We start from the raw sequence: 21,058 nt of genomic DNA on the forward strand, positions 1-21,058 counted from the left end.
CCATAGTGAGACGGGTGTCAAGAAAAATCCCAGAACAGGAATATAAAACGAAACAGAAAACATGGATAACAATTGTTGAAAAACATGTACTCACCCACACCAAAGCGTGGGATGAAGCAGAGCGTCAGCAGTAAAACATAGACAACACAGGAAGAAAATGTTAGAGGGAGCTAAAACAATGTAGCAGATGGAAGTGGCTGGCTGACCGCAAGGAAAAAAGGGGAGGCGTCAGCCACTCTGCAATATACTAAAACCTCCAGCCTAAAAGTTTAGGCCAGAGTCCAGACACATCACAAAACTTAAAAACCCTAGACACACACGTCTCATCATTAGCTAAAACAGAAGGCAGATCCCCATCAACTTGTGCTTCTGCCCGTGCATCACGGTATAAAATGGAGTCTGTTAAAATGTGCCGGACAGAGATGTGCACACCACAAGCATCACAAAATGGAGGATCCTCCCGCCGTAATAAAAAGCTATGTGTGAGAGGACAGTGCCCGATCCAAAGAAGTGTGAGAGCCACCTCCACCCGCCTGAGCAACCAGCAGGAGGAACGCCACAGCCGAGTGGTTGACTTTATCAACCGAAGTTTATTGGCCATCACCGCCAGCCATTTGTCCTCCCACAACTCCATGCACTTCCTGTGGAGTGCAGCGATGACTGACTGCAAGGGAATAGGACACTGGACCACATCCTGCTCTCTGCAGACCTCCTTGGCAGCCCGATTGGCCTGTTCATTGCCCCATATGCCGACATGACCAGGCACCCAACAGAAGGACACCTCCTTACCCTGCCGTTGGAGCAAGTACAGTTGGTCATGTATCAACTGGACCATCTCCTCAGTCGCGTACAGGTTCTGCAGTGATTGTAAGGCACTAAGACAATCGGAGCAGAGAAGAAATCGATCGCCCCGAACACGATTCATCTGCTCCAGTGCCTTCAGGATCGCGTGGAGCTCCGCTGCGAAAACGGTATATTTAGCAGGGAGGCGAATCCGGGTAACTTGATCAGGGAACACTACAGAACAGCCAAGGAAATTCTCCTGTTTGGAGCCATCAGTGTAAACGGCAGTGAAACCGTGATGCACATCTAAAATGTTAAAAAACAGAGATTGGAATGTAAAATCTGGTGTGCGATCTTTCTTAAAATTAGTCAAATCTAAAATAAGTTTGAGTCTCCGGAGGAGCCAAGGTGAAGATCTGCTCCAGCCGTGACGCAAAACACGAAGACCAGCCATAGACATAGTAGTACTAGTAGTAGAGGGGTTTTGGGCGCACGACAGCAAGGTCTTCAGCGCCCGTTTAGTAACATAGTGAGACGGGTGTCAAGAAAAATCCCAGAACAGGAATATAAAACGAAATAGAAAACATGGGTAACAATTGTTGAAAAACATGTGCTCACCCACACCAAAGCGTGGGATGAAGCAGAGTGTCAGCAGTAAAACATGGACAACACAGGAAGAAAATGTTAGAGGGAGCTAAAACAATGTAGCAGATGGAAGTGGCTGGCTGACCACAAGGAAAAAAGGGGAGGAGTCAGCCACTCTGCAATACACTAATACCTCCAGCCTAAAAGTTTAGGCCAGAGTCCAGACACATCACAAAACTTAAAAACCCTAGACACACACATCTCATCATTAGCTAAAACAGAAGGCAGATCCCCATCAACTTGTGCTTCTGCCCGTGCATCATGGTATAAAATGCAGTTTGTTAAAATGTGCCGGATAGAGATGTGCACACCACAAGCATCACAAAATGGAGGATCCTCCCGCCGTAATAAAAAGATATGTGTGAGAGGACAGTGCCCGATCCGAAGACGTGTGAGGGCCACCTCCTCCCGCCTGAGCAACCGGCAGGAGGAACGCCACGGCCGAGTGGTTGTCTTTATCAACCACAGTTTATTGGCCGTTACCGCCAGCCATTCGTCCTCCCACAACTCCATCACCCACCCAACCTGCACAATGTCCTAGTCCACCACTAAGCCACTCCTAATCCACCCCTATGCCACTCCTGATCCAACCCTTGCCACAAGGAGCATATCCCTGCAGAAGACGCAGGTGGAAGACCTACCGAATCCATCCACCCAGCACTTCCTATTCCAGTCCTGTTACACCCTTATCCTAACGCAATCAGAGGATGGGCCACCTGTGAAGGCAGTCATGTCACATACCAGCTATGCTGAAATCATTGCACAGCTTTCTATGTAGGTGTGACTACCACCCAGCTGTCCACCAGGATGAATGGTCACTGACAAACTATGGCCAAGACCAATGTAGACCACACTGTAACACTACATGAAGCTGAACATAACATGCATGATTTCAATGACTGTTTTACTACCCAGGCCATCTGGATCCTCCACTCCACCACCAACTTTTCTGCACTGTGCAGATGGGAGTTATCTTCACAATACATTCTTCCCCCCTGAAATTATCCAAACCTCAAACTGTGGTAAACTATTGTCCCCACACTACACACCCAAAAGTTTCTGCCCCCTCCGCCCCGTCTCTTCCTCCTTGTTTATGTCCCCTCACACTCATTGTGTGATGCTCTCTGCCAACACATGGGCCCATCTCCCCACCCCTCAGCCCCCTGCTCCTCTCTATTTCTGCTCCCCCCCCCCCCCCCCCCCCCGCCCTCTTCACAGCCACCCAATGCTGCACCTGGTGGCAGCTCAGCTTTGTCACGCCTTCATGTGGCCCCTGTATGTTCCACTAGACAGCACTCTTTGTTCCACCAACCTTCATCCTGCAATCCCTTCCCTGTAGCTATTGCCCGAGTTCTCTATGTACACTAATTTTTATTCTTTCCATACAGGTCAGTTTACAAACAATCCATATTATATGGTTTTATAATCTTTCTGATCTCTTCTGTCTCTTGACCCTTGCACCATGTGCATTCTTTTCCCTTGATCCCCCAGCCCCTCTTTTCTTTCCCATTTTACCTCTTCCTTTCAAGTGCTCCAATAAGTTCCTAATTCTAGTATTTTTCATTGTTATTTAATGTTATTTTGCATGGGTTAATTTTTCTCATACCTGACCCCCTCTTAAATTGTTGCTTGCTTGTGCCATTTTGTGTGCTTGTGACACAAAACGTCAGCTAATGGACTCATTACCTGTTGCAGTATAGATTTTAGCACCGTTATATAATAATGACACCATCCGTTACATAGCTGTCAGCTACCTCCAACATGGCTGTGGCTATGGAGTACTCAGTTGAAAGCCCATGAAAAGTTAATCACCTTCTATGACTGGATTCTCAATAAAGTTCCAGGCATTATTGACAACAAGTGATGCTTCAATTTCAATGAATTTTTTAAAGTCATATTTTAAAACAAGCAAGATATGCTACTAAAACAATTCTTTCTTAGTAGTAAATAAATAATGATCTTAGCACCAGCTCTTGAAAATTTTCAAATATGTCTTTCTTCAAATATTTTATATCTATTAGGCACCAATTGCACAAAACAAATAAAATAAAGATATGAACTGAAATTATTGGATGGAGTCCAAGCAACAGCAACAAATTGAAATTTCAAATGACAAAGTGACAAATAAAAAGCTTATAACTGATGTGTAAGTAAGCCGTGATGACACTGTCACTATACATAAAAGACAACCTTGAGTTTTGGAGATGTTTTGATCCTCAGACTTCTCTTACATATACACCTACTTCTAGGTGAGAGTGTACAGCTGTAGATAAACTTGTGAGATGTTATTTATCATAGCTTATATAGTTTAAAATTAATAAACACTACTTTCTCTGATAGAAATTTTGTCAGTACTAAATTCTGACTGCTAACAACTAGATACATTTAATGAGTGAAAAAATAAGTACCTTCTTGGAAGACTTCTGTTTCCTTTACTATACTCAGAGTGAAATCCTCTGTAAAAAAAATGTCATCAGACCATTAGGATCCATGATTCATTTAATCAATGATATACAACATAAAGAAAATCAATAAGATTAAATTGCCATGCACAACTACAAATTACTGAATAACAGGTATGTAATTCACAGGAATGACTTAACTGTTAATTAATGAAAGGCTGGATCATATCACACTCAATGTTTACATTTTTATTTCTTCATCATTAAAAAACATAATTAATATATGACACATCAAATATACCATGTGATTATATTACAAAGAACTGCTCTTTAAGATAAGCACCTTAAGCAGACAAACAAAGAACTTTACAAATTGTTACATACACAGATGCAAAAAAAAACAGTTACAATCCTTTATAAATATATTTCTAGGTGCAAAATGACCAAACTTTGCATCTCATATGGATGTAGCAAGGTCACATAATGTAACAATCACTTATCCTTCAATGAAATGTATTATTCTCTATTAGAAATCAAAGATCGCCTTTACAAAATACATACATAAATTTAAAGAATTAAAATACTTTTTCAGTGAGATTATTGAAGCAAAGACAGAGAAACAAAAGTGGAAACAAAAAAAGGAATCCTAAGAAAAATTCTGTCTTAATATTGAAATTATATAGACAGAGAGACTGAATGCAGCAACCAGTGATTAGAAATACAACCATACAGAGAGAGGAGAAGCAAAAGCCTAGTTACATGAAATGCTGTGAAGACAGGAATGTGCTAGAATCATCCAGATACACAAGTGCGTCAGACTCAAGTGTTTGACTGACAGAATGTTTCCACCTGTGAACACCAGACTAAGTAATGGAAGATACAGGTAGATTCATTTACAGGGAAACCTTCCTACTTGGTTTACATCCTTCCATCTGTTGAAAGCTTTTATGTTTTCTTCAATAATACTTTTCCATGAATGTGACCACAACAACATGTCATTTTAAAGACCAACATTTAGGACGTTGTTGCAAGCGGTCATCATTAGAATGGTGTATTTACTTTACTTTTATAGTGCAAATAATGAGTATTTGCAGAAATTTTGAACTTAAGGAACATAGTGTCTCATAACAAACACTGACACTGTAAGTAGTTCTGTCTTTTTTATTGTTTGAAATGTGCAGGGAATGAAAGAAATGACAGTATTAAATAACATAGGACTGTCTTTGAAATATGACATATGCAAAACTTGTGAGGAATAAACCAGTTTGCTGGAAGAATTTGGTATTTCCAGCAACACATTTCAGATCATGAAAGCACTCTAAGATAGTAATGGGATATTGTATTAATGGGCAGCTGTAGCTCACTGAAACAAAATTTCAGACAATATATTAGGAAAAATCACTAGTCACTTGATTTGTGTCTCCATTTACCACTGCTGGTGATCCACAACTCTGCAGGAAATACTTACTTAATAGCTGCAAGAGCTCCTTCCTTAGTCATTCTGAGAATAAGATGCAATATCTGATTAGAAGATTACTGCTATAGCTACAACAGATTCACCTCTAAATATACTCAAACATTTAATTTATTAATATCCCACACAGTCCCTATAATGTGAAGACATGACAGAGCAGTATTCAAACAACAAAGTGGACAATGCAGCTCTGGAGAAATACTGATCTATATCATTTAAGTAGCTGCTCAGAAGGTCTTAGAACTTATGTTTGGAGGATTTTTGACACAATCAGATTATAATACCTAATCCAAGATATGGTTCATGTGATTTATATAAAACCCATCACATATACAATCCCAATATACACAACCATTAAATAATATTGAATATATAATCCAAGGATGTATTTTCTGGGTCATTATCCAATGACAATTGCCCTGTTGGAATTACATTGTTGAAAGTTAGTACAAACAATGTTCGTTGTGATATATTTAAGGATCCATAAAAATTAAATGACACTAACATAATATTAGCACTTTCTTTACACAGACATATTTGTATTCTCACTGATTCCACATCATTTTGCACCCAGAAACATTTACAGTGAAGAAGCTCCTCATGCTTGCATGATTATAAAAATTAACAAAAAATACTCATTACTTTGTACATTAGCAACTATATATCAATTGTACATTCAAATCTCTGCTACATAACCCGCAAAAATGCATACTAGCAGGTAGGAATGATTTCAGTCATACATTTAACCTGCTATAGGCAAAATGTTGAATACTTCATTTTAGAAGCGTGTGTTATTTAGACGAAGCAAACAGTCTTTCAAAGACTATGAAAAAATTAATATACTGAAATGATAGATTACTATAAAGAGGGAATTAGAAATTAAAGCAACAGAGCTGGCATGTTACCTTATTAAATTAGGTAATTAAACATTTTAGTAAGCTAAAGCACAAGCATTGTTGTTACAAATTTAATTAAAGCAGTTTGAAGCAGGATGTAATAGTCCCAGTTGCTGAGAAGCAGATGACGAAGCAGCATGTAAGAAAGCAGTTGAATACAGCCGCAAAGAAGAGCCACAGTAGCATTAATATTAGAAATGTGTTACAACCTTCCTGTGAAATCCTTGTAGGCCTCTTCTTAGGCTTCAGCCTCAGCTCCAAGGACTCTTCTTCAAAGGATGTTCCTGCTGGAGTAGGTTGCCTCTTTTGAAAACCAATGCTGAACTCTTCTTCAACATTTTCAATGGAGTATGACATTTTGCGAGAATCATCTTTCTTGCGTAAGGAAACCTGAAAACTTTCTTCAATGTCTTCTCTCTCCCTATGTGGTTTTGTTAGTATCACTGTCTCCTCTTCTTCTGCTTCCTGAACTGTATAACTTGGCTTGCGCTTCAAATCAAAACTGACACCTTCACCTTCAGGAGACTCTAAAACTTCTATAATTTCAGGTGACTTCTGATCTTCTATCTCTTTGACAATTCGAATAGTTTGCTCACCAGCTTCTTCTGCATAGGTAGGACGCCGTTGTTTCTTTAACCTGACTTTACTAGTCATTGAGATATCCTCTTCTTCATAAGTATGTAGCTGAATCTTGAATTCTTGTTCTATTTCTTCTTTTGTTTTAGTGATTCTAGGCTGAATTGTAACTGTTTCAACATCAGTAACTTCAGCTACTTCAGGCAATGACGGTTGTCTTGGCCGCATTGGTTTTATAGTGATTTCTTCCTCACCTAACTCCTCTATTGACAACTTCCTCTGTGGAGCCTTCTTCTTAACAGTGAATTCTGCCACGCTGTCCTCAGGTGTCTTTGGTGCCAACTTCTTAATTGTTATTTCTTCCGCTACTTCCTCATCATGTGGTTCTGCAGCTTTCTTTTCCACTACCTTCTTTATGGTGAGTTTCTCACTCACTTCTTCTACAATAGGTTTCCTTGGTTTCTTCTTCTTTATTGTTACTTCTTCACTTACATCATCCTTGGGTTTCTCTGGTTCCTTCCTTTTAATTGTCACTTCCTCAGAAACCTCTTCCACTTTCACCTCTTTAGGCTTCTTTTTCTTTATAACTACCTCTTCTGTGACTTCCCCTTCTTCTTTTGGCTCCACTGGTACCATCTTCTTTAGAGTGACTTCGTCACTTACTTCCTCTACAGAAGGTTTCCTTGGTTTCTTCTTCTTTATTGTTACTTCTTCACTTACATCATCCTTGGGTTTTTCTGGTTCCTTCCTTTTAATTGTCACTTCCTCAGAAACCTCTTCCACTTTCACCTCCTTAGGCTTCTTTTTCTTTATAACTACCTCTTCTGTGACTTCTTCTTCTTCTTTTGGCTCCACTGGTACCACCTTCTTTAGAGTGACTTCCTCACTCACTTCTTCTACAGAAGGTTTCCTTGGTTTCTTCTTCTTTATTGTTATTTCTTCACTTACATCATCCTTGGGTTTCTCTGGTTCTTTCTTTTCAATTTTCGTTTCCCCAGTCACCTCTTCTACTTTCACCTCCTTAGGCTTCTTTTTCTTTATCACTACCTCTTCTGTGACTTCCTCTTCTGCTTTTGGCTCCACTGGTACCATCTTCTTGAGAGTGACTTCCTCACTTACTTCTTCTACAGAAGGTTTCCTTGGTTTCTTCTTCTTTATTGTTACTTCTTCACTTACATCATCCTTGGGTTTTTCTGGTTCCTTCCTTTTAATTGTCACTTCCTCAGAAACCTCTTCCACTTTCACCTCTTTAGGCTTCTTTTTCTTTATCACTACCTCTTCCGTGACTTCCTCTTCCTCCTGTGGCTCCACTGGTACCACCTTCTTGAGAGTGACTTCCTCAGTCACTTCTTCTACAGAAGGTTTCCTTGGTTTCTTCTTCTTTATTGTTATTTCTTCACTTACCTCATCCTTGGGTTTCTCTGGTTCCTTCTTTTCAATTTTCACTTCCTCAGTAACTTCTTCCACTTTCACCTCCTTAGGCTTCTTTTTCTTTATCACTACCTCTTCTGTGACTTCCTCTTCCTGCTTTGGCTCCACTGGTGCCACCTTCTTTAGAGTGACTTCCTCACTCACTTCTTCTACGGAAGGTTTCCTTGGTTTCTTCTTCTTTATTGTTATTTCTTCATGTACATCATCCTTGGGTTTCTCTGGTTCCTTCTTTTTAATTTTCACTTCCTCAGTCACCTCTTCTACTTTCACCTCCTTGGGCTTCTTTTTCTTTATCACTACCTGTTCTGTGACTTCCTCTTCCTCCTTTGCCTCCACTGGTACCACCTTCTTGAGAGTGACTTCCTCAGTCACTTCTTCTACAGAAGGTTTCCTTGGTTTCTTCTTCTTTATTGTTATTTCTTCATGCACATCATCCTTGGGTTTCTCTGGTTCCTTCTTTTTAATTTTCACTTCCTCAGTCACCTCTTCTACTTTCACCTCCTTGGGCTTCTTTTTCTTTATCACTACCTGTTCTGTGACTTCCTCTTCCTCCTTTGCCTCCACTGGTACCACCTTCTTGAGAGTGACTTCCTCAGTCACTTCTTCTACAGAAGGTTTCCTTGGTTTCTTCTTCTTTATTGTTATTTCTTCACTTACCTCTTCCTTGGGTTTCTCTGGTTTCCTCTTTTCAATTGTCACTTCCTCAGTAACTTCTTCTACTTTCACCTCCTTAGGTTTCTTTTTCTTTACAACCACTTCCTCTGTGACTTCCTCCTCCTCTTTGGGCTCCACTGGTACCACCTTCTTTAGAGTGACTTCCTCAGTCACTTCTTCTACAGAAGGTTTCCTTGGTTTCTTCTTCTTTACTGTGACTTCTTCACTTACCTCATCCTTGGGTTTCTCTGGTTCCCTCTTTTCAATTGTCACTTTCTCAGGAACCTCTTCTACTTTCACCTCTTTAGGCTTCTTTTTCTTTACAACTACCTCCTCTGTGACTTCCTCCTCCTCTTTTGGCTCCACTGGTATCACCTTCTTTAGTGTGACTTCCTCTCTCTCTTCTTCTACAGAAGGTTTCTTTGGTTTCTTCTTCTTTATTGTCACTTCTTTAATTTCTTCAACCTCAGGTTTCTCTGGTCTCTCTTTCTCGACTATTACCTTTTCAATATCCTCCCTTTCTGGCTCTTTGGGTTTTATCTTCATTACGAATTCTTCTTCTGGTACTTCTTTGGTTTCTTTTGGTTTGTCATCCAGTATTGGTTCATCCTCCTGAGGTGCTTCTTTGGATTCATCTTCCACACTCTTAGGTGGTTTTGTTTTCTTTACCTTTGTTTTCTTTATTGTCCTCTCTGGTGATTCAGGTTTTATATGTTCAGTAGGTAATACCTCTTCTTCTTCGTAAGGTTTCTCTTTGTCATCAAGTTTAAGGCTGTGCTTCTTAGCAATTTCGGAATCTTCTTCTGGTTTCTCTTTTACAAAAGGTTTCAAGGTAATACTATCTGGCTCCTCTGGTTCAGGCTCTCCCACCTTCTTTTTCAGTTTGATATCCTTCTCCTCTTCAGGGTAAGGTTTCTTAGGAGGCTGTTTTTCTAATGGTATTTTTATTGTCTCTGGTTCAGGTTTTGCAGAGTCTTTTTTAGGCTTTTTAACTTTTTGCTTTTCAGGAGTCCTTCTCTCTTTCTTTTCTGGCTCTTCTTTTACATACTTTTCCAGATCTATGTCAGTTCCTTCTGTGTCACTGGGTTTAAAGGGAGCTAAAGTAATTTCCTTCTCTTTTGGTGTGCTCTTTGTATCCTTTTCATCAGGCTCATCCTTCTTAGGCTTCTTCATTTCAGTTATCTCTTCCACTAGTGGCTTCTCAGGAACTTTCTTAAGCTTTATTTCCTCTTGTTCTGGTTCTTTTGTTTCTGGGATTTTCCCTTTTCCCACAACCAGCTTTGGTTCTTCTGGTTTCTCAGTATCTGCAGCCTTGGGGAGTCTTTCCCATGTACTCTTCTCATCTTCCACAGGAATATCAGTACTGTCTTTCTGATCAACATCAAAAGACTCTAATTCCTCTGTGTCTGGTTTTTCTCTGCCGGGCAACTTTACTTTCTTCACTTTTCTCTTGAGGACTTTCAGAGCTTCTTGTGTATTTCTTGATAGTATCCCCTTATCACACCTTGCATTTATTATTGTTATAAGAGGGGTATTTTCCTTTGGAGGGTAGTCTATTATCTTTATGTTGCTCTTCAATAATACTTTTGGAACCTCTACAGCCTTAATCTCCCTCTTTTGAACACTTGCTTTCCTCAGCTTCACCTGCGTGAAAAGAGGAACTTCCTCTTTTGGCATCACATCAGTTATCTTCAGTTTGGTAGGTTTAACTTCTTTCCTTTCAAGTTTCAACACTTCTACTTTTTCAGGAAGATGTTTCTTTTCCTTTGGTTTTTTAGGCACAGGCTTCTCTTCCTGTGGGATTTCCACCTCTTTTTCTTCTTCTTCTGGTACTTTTTCTTCTGGAACCTTTGAAACTGGCTTGACCTTCTTCTTCTTGGTAATTAATTTCTTAACTGGTGTCTCAACAATACTTACAGAGTCTTCAGTTCCCTCAACAGCTTCTGCTTTCTCTTGTTCAACATCCAATGGACTCAGGTCACCTGTACTTACTGTATCTACTACTTCAGTGACCTCAATTCCTTCATGCACATCCTTTACTTCCTCAGGTTTTAGAGTGTCAGGCTTTTCCTGAGTCAGCACTTCAGTTGTCATTTCTTCAGTCACACTTTCATCAGCGTACTTTGGCTTCTCAGGAGCTCTTTTCTTCTTCATGACTTTTCTTGTTGTTGGTTGCTTCTTGACATCTTCATCAGCAAAAGACACCAATGGCTTCTCAGTGACTGCATACTCTTGTGAAATTTCTTCTGCATGTTCAGGTGTTGGTTTCTCTTCTTCAGGAATAGCCTCAACGTTTTCTGGTGCATGAATTTCAATTTCCCTCCTTGGTAATGTAGGAGCTTCTTTAACTTCAGATATTGAAACATCTGCCTTCTTATGATCACTAATTTCCACAAGTTTAGCTTGCACTGTTGTGATTTTCTCCTCAGGAAGTGCCTCTTCTAAGATTCCAGGTTGTGATTGTTCCACTAAAAGAAGCTGTCTTTCCACTGGTATTATTGGGCTTACCTGTTCCATCCTAGGCAGAGCTGGTACAGTAATGTCACCTGTAAATAGTGCAGTTTGCATATCAGTAATTTGCACACTTTCACTTTCAGAAACTGTTACTGTAGGTTGTTCTTGTGGTACTGTGAAGTTAGCAAGTTCTTCCTCCTTTGTGTTTTTGATTACTTCTGTAATTATAAGTGCCTCCTGTCGTTTCTGGACGACTTTCGGCACCTGTGTCAAATACTGTGTTTCTTGAGGTGGCTCTGTGGTAACAACCTGTTCCGTGGTAACTTCTTGTATTTGTAATGTATCCTGTGTTGAAAGTTTTCTTTGAGCTGATTCAGGTTTTGGCACTTTCTGTACCCTTGTATCAACAGCCACTGTCTGAGTTGGTTGTATCTCTGTCACAAACACAGATTCTGTAGTGGGTAGCAGTGATGTAACTGCTTCTTTGTCCTGTGTCGCTGTATACTTCAATTCTGATGGTATTTCTAAAGATGTTATTTCATTTACAGTTACAGAGTCAGACAATGGAATGTTTCTGATAGCATGTTCAGTGTCAGGTACTGCAGGTGACATGAAAATATCTTCCTTGTGTTGCAGTTCAGGAAGTGTTACAGAAAGTGTTTCCTGTGGTAAGATGGTTGTCTGGGCTGTTTCAGTTAATTGTTTCTCATGTTCAAAGTCTGTATGTGTTTCAAATGTGCCAGTTTCAGTTACAGTTAAAGGTCCTTGTTGTAGAAATAATGGTGTGGCATGCAATACTTCAGGTATACTGGATACGAGGGGTTCCTCTGTTTCATGTGTAGGAATTTCCAATATAGCCACAGATTTTTGGCTCATTACCTTAAGTGTCGCTTCTTCCCTTAAAACCTGAGGTGACTCAGGCAAATGTGCAGGAACTACCTCAACATAAGGTTCCTGTATAGATACAGTATCTTTTTCTCCTATACTTACTAAAGCCTCCTGCGGTAATGGTTTTTTATCTGCTACTCGTTGTTCAGTTAACTCTAAGGACATGGTATCACTCACAGAAACAGAATCTTTAAGTGTCATAGTTACTTGTGATTTACCTGTCTCGTATGATGGAGTAACAATGTCAGTCACTTTCCCCACGACAGATGATTCGACATTTGCAAAATGTAGATGTGAGTCTTCTGGTTGGCCTTTCTCATCTTCTGCTAATCTTGATTCCTCAGGTGCAGGAAAATTAACTTTAACTGTTTCTTCCTGCAACGACTTTTCAACCTCCTCTGGAACCAATTTCTTCTTCTTGACAATTCGTTTCAATTTCTTTTCTGTTGGTGCTTCCGCTTGTTCCACATCTTCAGCCTCCTTGACTGTTTCAGGAATTTCCTCTGCCTTTTGCTCCTCTGGCTTCTCCAGTACTGGCAATGATTCTTCTCCTTTACTCTCATCTGAAGGTTTCTCTTCTTCACTTGGAGCTGTCTTCTTCTTTCTGATTAGTTGTTTCACCTTTTTCTCTTTAACTTCCATTTCTTCAGTAGTAACATGTTCCTTCTCATCCTCAGGCACCTCTTTCACCACAACCTCCAGCTTTTCCACCTCTTCTTTCTTTACTTCTTGAACCTCTTCTTCTGGTTTCACTTCTTTCTCTGGCTTCACCTTTTGTACTTTCACTTTCTTTCTGACAACCTTTTGTTCTGGCACGTCATCCGCAGCCACTTTGTCAGGTTTCTCTTCTTCAGAAACCTTTGGTTGTTCGTCTACTGCTGTTAAAGGCTCACTTACTGATTCAGGAACTGTCACTGCACTAGGCTGGTCTTCTTTGGGGGAAACTATTTCCTGTGTCTCAGCCTCAGGAACATCTGATTCAGGCTTCTCTGCTTCTTCTTGTGGTGCCTCTGGTTTCCGAACCTTCTTCACTATTTTCTTCTTCCTTTTCCCCTCTGGCAGTTGGTCTTTTTCTACCTCTTCCTCCTCTGTGGATCTGTCTACTCCTCTGGGTTTCCCTTCCTCTTTCTCTGGCTGCTCAGATTTATCTTCTGGTTTCTCTTTTCTGAATGGTTTGAGAGTAATCCCCTCAGGTTCATCTGGAGTGGGTTCACCCATTTTCTTCCTTAGCTTGATCTCCTTGTCATCGTCTGGCTGAGGTTTCTTAGGAATTCCCTTCTCCAATGGAATCTGAATGGTCTCTGGCTCTGGTTTTGGTTTCTTTGCCTTAGGTCTCTTTTTCTCCTCAGGTTTGGGAGTCTCTTCATCTGATTTCTCTGGGCTCTCCCTCTCATATTGCTCTAAGTCTGTATCATGCTTTTCTATGTCCTTCCCCTCAAAAGGAGCCAATGGTTCTTTCTCAGATTCCTTAGGCTTCTTCATCTTTTGTTCATCTCCATCTTTTTTCGATGGCTTGATCTTCTGCTCCTCTTCACCAGGTGTTGGTTTTTCAGGAATCTTTTTCAACTTGATGTCCTCTGGGACAGGAGTTTCCTGCTCTGGGACTTTTCCTTTCCCAATATCAAACTTCTGTGTTTCCTGTTGCTCAGGTGCAGGTTTCTTTGGCAAGCTCTGCCATGTCGGCTGATCAACTTTCTCTGTAGGTTCTGGTTTTTCTGTGTCATCTGCAGGGAACTTCTCAGGTTCCTCCAACTCAGTTGCTTCCTTATCCTTGATTCGTACCTTTTTTACTTTCCTCTTTTGCACTTTCAGAGCTTCCTGGTAGTTCCGTGACAGAATACCCTTGTCAAAGAACACCTCAAGAACTGTTATGACTGGCTTCTGTTCAGCTGGTGGATAATCAATGAACTTAATGTTACTCTTAAGCAAGACTTTTGGAATTGTCACACCCTTTATTTCTCGTTTCTTGACAGGTGTCACTTTCTTTAATTTTATCTGTGCAAATAGGGGAACGTCTTCTTTGACATCAATCACCTTCAGCTGAGTAGCTTTAATTTCTTTCCTCTCAATTTTCATCATTTGTAGTGCAGTGACTTTCTTCTGCTTGACAGGTTTGTCTTCTGTTGGTTTTCTAGGAGCTACATCCTCTTCTGCCTTGTCTTCTGTTGGTATCTCCTCTTCCTTCGGAATGCCTTTCTTTGTTTTGGACACAATTCGCTTTACCCTCCTTCCCTTAGAGTCCTCAGGTACTGTTGTAGTATCCTCTTTAACATCAGCCTTTTCTTCAGGCAGTTCTTCCTCAGATTTTTCCAAGGATGGCATAATAGTTTCTTCTTTCTCCACACCAAATGGCTTTTCATCTTCTTCTGGAACAGTTTTCTTTTTCTTTTTGACAATTCGTTTCACTTTTTTATGTTCAGTTTCATCAACAGTTTCAGGAACCTCATCTTTAGCTACTGGCACACTGTCAGTTTTCTCTTCTGTACCTGCCATTCCTTCAGCAGGTTTCTCTGGTATTGGCAAGGTATCTTCAATCATTTCTTCCTCTACAGGTTTTTCTGCCTCTTCTGGCACTACCTTCTTTTTCCTGACTATGCGCTTAACCTTCTTTTCTTTTGTTGCTTCCACTTGTTCCACGTCTTCAGCCTCCTTGACTGTTTCAGGAATTTCCTCTGCCTTTTGCTCCTCTGGCGTCTCCAGTACTGATAATGATTCTTCTCCTTTACACTCATCTGAAGGTTTCTCTTCTTCACTTGGTGCTGCCTTCTTCTTTCTGATTATGTGTTTCACCTTTTTCTCTTTAACTTCTATTTCTTCAGTAGTAACGTGTTGCTTCTCATCCTCAGGTACTTCTTTCACCACAACCTCCAGCTCTTCCACCTCTTCTTTCTTTACTTCTTGAACCTCTTCTTCTGGTTTCACTTCTTTCTCTGGCTTCACCTTTTGTACCTTCACTTTCTTTCTGACAACCTTTTGTTCTGGCACATCATCTGCAGCCACTTTGTCAGGTTTCTCTTCTTCAGAAACCTTTGGTTGTTCGTCTACTGCTGTTAAAGGCTCACTTACTGATTCAGGAACTGTCACTGCACTAGGCTGGTCTTCTTTGGGGGAAACTATTTCCTGTGTCTCATCCTCAGGAACATCTGATTCAGGCTTCTCTGCTTCTTCTTGTGGTGCCTCTGGTTTCCGAACCTTCTTCACTATTTTCTTCTTTCTTTTTCCCTCTGGCAGTTGGTCCTTCTCTACCTCTTCCTCCCCTGTGGGCCTGTCTACACCTTTGGGTTTCCCTTCCTCTTTCTCTGGATGCTCTGATTTATCTTCTGGTTTCTCTTTCCTGAATGGTTTGAGAGTAATCCCATCGGGTTCTTCTGGGGTGGGTTCACCCATTTTCTTCCTTAGCTTGATCTCCTTGTCATCGTCTGGCTGTGGTTTCTTAGGAATTCCCTTCTCCAATGGAATCTGAATGGTCTCTGGCTCTGGTTTTGGTTTCTTTGCCTTAGGTCTCTTTTTCTCCTCAGGTTTGGGAGACTCTTCATCTGATTTCTCTGGGCTCTCCCTCTCATATTGCTCTAAGTCTCTATCATGCTTTTCTATGTCCTTCCCCTCAAAAGGAGCCAATGGTTCTTTTTCAGTTTTCTTAGGCTTCTTCATCTTTTGTTCATCCCCATCCTTTTTCGATGGCTTGATCTTCTGTTCCTCTTCACCAGGTGTTGGTTTTTCAGGAATCTTTTTCAACTTGATGTCCTCTGGGACAGGAGTTTCCTGCTCTGGGACTTTTCCTTTCCCAATTTCAAGCTTCTGTGTTTCTTGTTGCTCAGGTGTAGGTTTCTTTGGCAAGCTCTGCCATGTCGGCTGATCAACTTTCTCTGTAGGTTCTGGTTTTTCTGTGTCATCTGCAGGGAACTTCTCAGGTTCCTCCAACTCAGTTGCTTCCTTATCCTTGATTCGTACCTTTTTTACTTTCCTCTTTTGCACTTTCAGAGCTTCCTGGTAGTTCCGTGACAGAATACCCTTGTCAAAGAACACCTCAAGAACTGTTATGACTGGCTTCTGTTCAGCTGGTGGATAATCAATGAACTTAATGTTACTCTTAAGCAAGACTTTTGGAATTGTCACACCCTTTATTTCTCGTTTCTTGACAGGTGTCACTTTCTTTAATTTTATCTGTGCAAATAGGGGAATGTCTTCTTTGACATCAATCACCTTCAGCTGAGTAGCTTTAATTTCTTTCCTCTCAATTTTCATCATTTGTAGTGCAGTGACTTTCTTCTGCTTGACAGGTTTGTCTTCTGTTGGTTTTCTAGGAGCTACATCCTCTTCTGCCTTGTCTTCTGTTGGTTTCTCCTCTTCCTTCGGAATGCCTTTCTTTGTTTTGGACACAATTCGCTTTACCCTCCTTCCCTTAGAGTCCTCAGGTACTGTTGTAGTATCCTCTTCAACATCAGCCTTTTCTTCAGGCAGTTCTTCCTCAGATTTTTCCAAGGATGGCATAATAGTTTCCTCTTTCTCCACAGCAATTGGCTTTTCATCTTCTTCTGGAACAGTTTTCTTTTTCTTTTTGACAATTCGTTTCACTTTTTTATGTTCAGTTTCATCAACAGTTTCAGGAACCTCATCTTTAGCTACTGGCACACTGTCAGTTTTCTCTTCTGTATCTGCCTTTCCTTCAGCAGGTTTCTCTGGTAATGGCAAGATATCTTCAGTCATTTCTTCCTCTACAGGTTTTTCTGCCTCTTCTGGCACCACCTTCTTTTTCCTGATTATGCGCTTAACCTTCTTTTCTTTTGTTGCTTCCACTTGTTCCACATCTTTAGCCTCCTTGACTGTTTCAGGAATTTCCTCTCCCTTTTGCTCCTCTGGCTTCTCCAGTACTGGCAATGATTCTTCTCCTTTACTCTCATCTGAAGGTTTCTCTTCTTCACTTGGAGCTGTCTTCTTCTTTCTGATTATGTGTTTCACCTTTTTCTCTTTAATTTCCATTTCTTCAGTAGTAACATGTTCCTTCTCATCCTCAGGTACCTCTTTCACCACAACCTCCAGCTTTTCCACCTCTTCTTTCTTTTCTTCTTGAACCTCTTCTTCTGGTTTCACTTCTTTCTCTGGCTTCACCTTCTGTATCTTCACTTTCTTTCTGACAACCTTTTGTTCTGGCACGTCATCCGCAGCCACTTTGTCAGGTTTCTCTTCTTCAGAAACCTTTGGTTGTTCGTCTACTGCTGTTAAAGGCTCACTTACTGATTCAGGAACTGTCACTGCACTAGGCTGGTCTTCTTTGGGGGAAACTATTTCCTGTGTCTCAGCCTCAGGAACATCTGGTAAAGGCTTCTCTGCTTGTTCCTGTGGTGCCTCTGGTTTCCGAACCTTTTTCACTATTTTCTTCTTCCTTTTTCCATCTGGCAGTTGGTCCTTTTCTATTTCTTGTTCTGGCACTTCATCTGCCACCACTTTGTCAGGCTTCTCTTCCTCAGAAACCTTTGGTTGTTCGTCTACTGCTGTTAAAGGCCCACTCAGTGTTTCAGGAACTGTCACTGCACTAGGCTGGTCTTCTTTGGGGGAAACTATTTCCTGTGTCTCAGCCTCAGGAACATCGGATATAGGCTTCTCTGCTTCTTCTTGTGGTGCCTCTGGTTTCCGAACCTTCTTCACTATTTTCTTCTTCCTTTTCCCCTCTGGCAGTTGGTCTTTTTCTACCTCTTCCTCCTCTGTGGATCTGTCTACTCCTCTGGGTTTCCCTTCCTCTTTCTCTGGCTGCTCAGATTTATCTTCTGGTTTCTCTTTTCTGAATGGTTTGAGAGTAATCCCCTCAGGTTCATCTGGAGTGGGTTCACCCATTTTCTTCCTTAGCTTGATCTCCTTGTCATCGTCTGGCTGAGGTTTCTTAGGAATTCCCTTCTCCAGTGGAATCTGAATGGTCTCTGGCTCTGGTTTTGGTTTCTTTGCCTTAGGTCTCTTTTTCTCCTCAGGTTTGGGAGTCTCTTCATCTGATTTCTCTGGGCTCTCCCTCTCATATTGCTCTAAGTCTGTATCATGCTTTTCTATGTCCTTCCCCTCAAAAGGAGCCAATGGTTCTTTCTCAGATTCCTTAGGCTTCTTCATCTTTTGTTCATCTCCATCTTTTTTCGATGGCTTGATCTTCTGCTCCTCTTCACCAGGTGTTGGTTTTTCAGGAATCTTTTTCAACTTGATGTCCTCTGGGACAGGAGTTTCCTGCTCTGGGACTTTTCCTTTCCCAATATCAAGCTTCTTTGTTTCTTGTTGTTCAGGTGTAGGTTTCTTTGGCAAGCTCTGCCATGTCGGCTGATCAACTTTCTCTGTAGGTTCCGGTTTTTCTGTGTCATCTGCAGGGAACTTCTCAGGTTCCTCCAACTCAGTTGCTTCCTTATCCTTTATTCGTACTTTTTTTACTTTTCTCTTCTGCACTTTCAGTGCTTCCTGATAGTTCCGTGACAAAATACCCTTGTCAAAGTGCACCTCAAGAACTGTTATGATTGGTTTCTGTTCAGCTGGTGGATAATCGATAAATTTAATGTTACTCTTAAGCAAGACTTTCGGAATTGTCACACCCTTTATTTCTCGTTTCTTGACAGGTGTCACTTTCTTCAGTTTTATCTGTGCAAATAGGGGAATGTCTTCTTTGACATCAATCACCTTCAGCTGAGTAGCTTTAATTTCTTTCCTCTCAATTTTCATCATTTGTAGTGCAGTGACTTTCTTCTTCTTGGCAGGTTTGTCTTTTGTTGGTTTTATAGGAGCTACATCTTCTTCTGCCTTATCTTCTGTTGGTTTCTCCTCTTCCTTCGGAATGCCTTTCTTTGTTTTGGACACAATTCTCTTTACCCTCCTTCCCTTAGAGTCCTCAGGTACTGTTGTAGTATCCTCTTCAATATCAGCCTTTTCTTCGGGTAGTTCTTCCTCAGATTTTTCCAAGGATGGCATAATAGTTTCTTCTTTCTCCACACCAATTGGCTTTTCATCTTCTTCTGGAACAGTTTTCTTTTTCTTTTTGACAATTCGTTTCACTTTTTTATGTTCAGTTTCATCAACAGTTTCAGGAACCTCATCTTTAGCTACTGGCACACTGTCAGTTTTCTCTTCTGTATCTGCCTTTCCTTCAGCAGGTTTCTCTGGTAATGGCAAGATATCTTCAATCATTTCTTCCTCTACAGGTTTTTCTGCCTCTTCTGGCACTACCTTCTTTTTCCTGACTATGCGCTTAACCTTCTTTTGTTTTGTTGCTTCCACTTGTTCCACATCTTCAGCCTCCTTGACTGTTTCAGGAATTTCCTCTGCCTTTTGCTCCTCTGGCGTCTCCAGTACTGGCAATGGTTCTTCTTGTTTACCCTCATCTGAAGGTTTCTCCTTCTCCTTTTTCTTCCTGATAATGCGTTTCTTTTTTGTCTGGTCAGTCAGTTTTTCCTCCTCGCCTTCAGAAATTTCTGACTTCTCCTCATCTTTGGGCTTTTCTGTCAGTGAAGCAGTTTCCTGCTTTGTACCTTCCACTGAAGGTTTCTCCTCTTCAGTTGGTGTAATCCTTTTCCTTCTGAGTATGCGTTTCACTTTCTTCTCTTTTGATGTTTCTTCTGTCTCTTCCTCCTCAGCTTTTTCAACCGTTGTGACCACCTCAGGAGTTTCATATAGCTCCTCATCTTCTGGTTTATCACATGGTGCTACAGGTTCCTCAGAAAGTTTCTTCTCTTTAGCTGGCTTAGTTTTTTTCTTCCTGATAATGTGTTTCAGTTTGATGTCTTCAGTAATTTCTTCCTTCTCCCTCTCACCAACCTCTGGCTTCTCCTCCTCTTTAGGCTTTTGAAACAATGTCACAGTTTCCTCCTCTGCACCTTCTGTTGATGGTTTCTCCTCTTCATTTGGTGTAGCCTTCTTTCTTCTCACTATACGTTTCACTTTCTTCTCATCAGTTGTTTCTTCCATCTCTCTGTCCTCAGCTTTCTCAACCATCATGGTGCTCTCACAGATTTGATTTTCTTTCTCTTCTTCTGGCTTCTCATGCAGTGGTGCAGTTTCCTCTTTTATATCCTCTCCTAACGGTTTCTCCCCTTCTACCAGAGTAATCTTCTTCCTCTTGATAATACGTTTCATTTTCTTCTCTTTTCTTGTGTCTTCCATAGCTCCTTCAACAACCTTCCCAACCTCCCTGTCATCCTCAGGATGCTTATCCGCCTTTTCCTCCTCACATTCTTCCAATAGTGTCACAGTTTCTTCCCTTGTGTCGTCTTCCGTTGCAGTTTTACTGTCCTCAATTGGGAACGTCGTCTTCTTTCTAATCATGGGTTTCACCATCTTTTCCTTAACTTCAATTTCATCAGTAGTGCCCTGTTCCTTGTCATGGTCTGGTAAGCTTTTCAGCTCTAAAACTGGTGTCTCAAGTTTGTGGACTGTGTCTACATCCCCGGTGTCTTCATCAGCAGATTCTCTGTCTGCACTCTTTATAGTGTACTCACCTTGAAGGATCTCAGTTGTAGTTTCAATTACTTTTACCTCAGGCATATGGTCGGTCACTTGTGTAGCAGTGATGTGACGTGTCTGAGAGGCTGATGTATTGTCGTCCAGGCCCTCTGAAATTTCAATGATTTTGTGATGTGAAATTGCAAGAGATTGTTGTACATATGGACTGTGGTTCTCTGGTTTGACCTCTATGGAGGTAAAATCTATATGATTCAATTTTTAATGTCTAATATTTGGTGACACCATCTGTGTCAGTGCATTTGTGCAGTGTGTACATTTTATTATGTCGATTTCATACTGTGTGTTTGAAGTGTTTCTGAATTAGGTTCAGATGCTGTGCATGGTGTCAACGTTTGTTACAAGCAATAAATCACTAGACTTTGTTGCTCTGC

At 40.9% G+C, this 21,058-nt stretch overlaps 1 protein-coding gene across 11 annotated transcripts in view; it reads right to left on the reverse strand.

Annotated features, from left to right (window-relative positions):
• LOC126365782 (titin) overlaps positions 1-21,058 on the reverse strand; it is a 523,502-nt gene that overhangs the window by 116,790 nt on the left and 385,654 nt on the right. For 7 of the 11 annotated variants that reach the window (XM_050008347.1, XM_050008355.1, XM_050008352.1 and 4 more), the window contains 2 exons: positions 6,410-20,776; positions 3,837-3,884 (listed from right to left, as the gene is read on the reverse strand). In XM_050008347.1, coding sequence (XP_049864304.1) covers positions 3,837-3,884; positions 6,410-20,776 — 14,415 coding nt within the window. The remainder of the gene's footprint in view (positions 1-3,836; positions 3,885-6,409; positions 20,777-21,058) is intronic. The other 4 variants (XM_050008353.1, XM_050008354.1, XM_050008351.1 and 1 more) reach the window with 4 other exon arrangements.

The sequence above is a fragment of the Schistocerca gregaria genome, chromosome 4 (assembly GCF_023897955.1).
Source record: "Schistocerca gregaria isolate iqSchGreg1 chromosome 4, iqSchGreg1.2, whole genome shotgun sequence".
Lineage (NCBI taxonomy): Eukaryota > Metazoa > Arthropoda > Insecta > Orthoptera > Acrididae > Schistocerca > Schistocerca gregaria.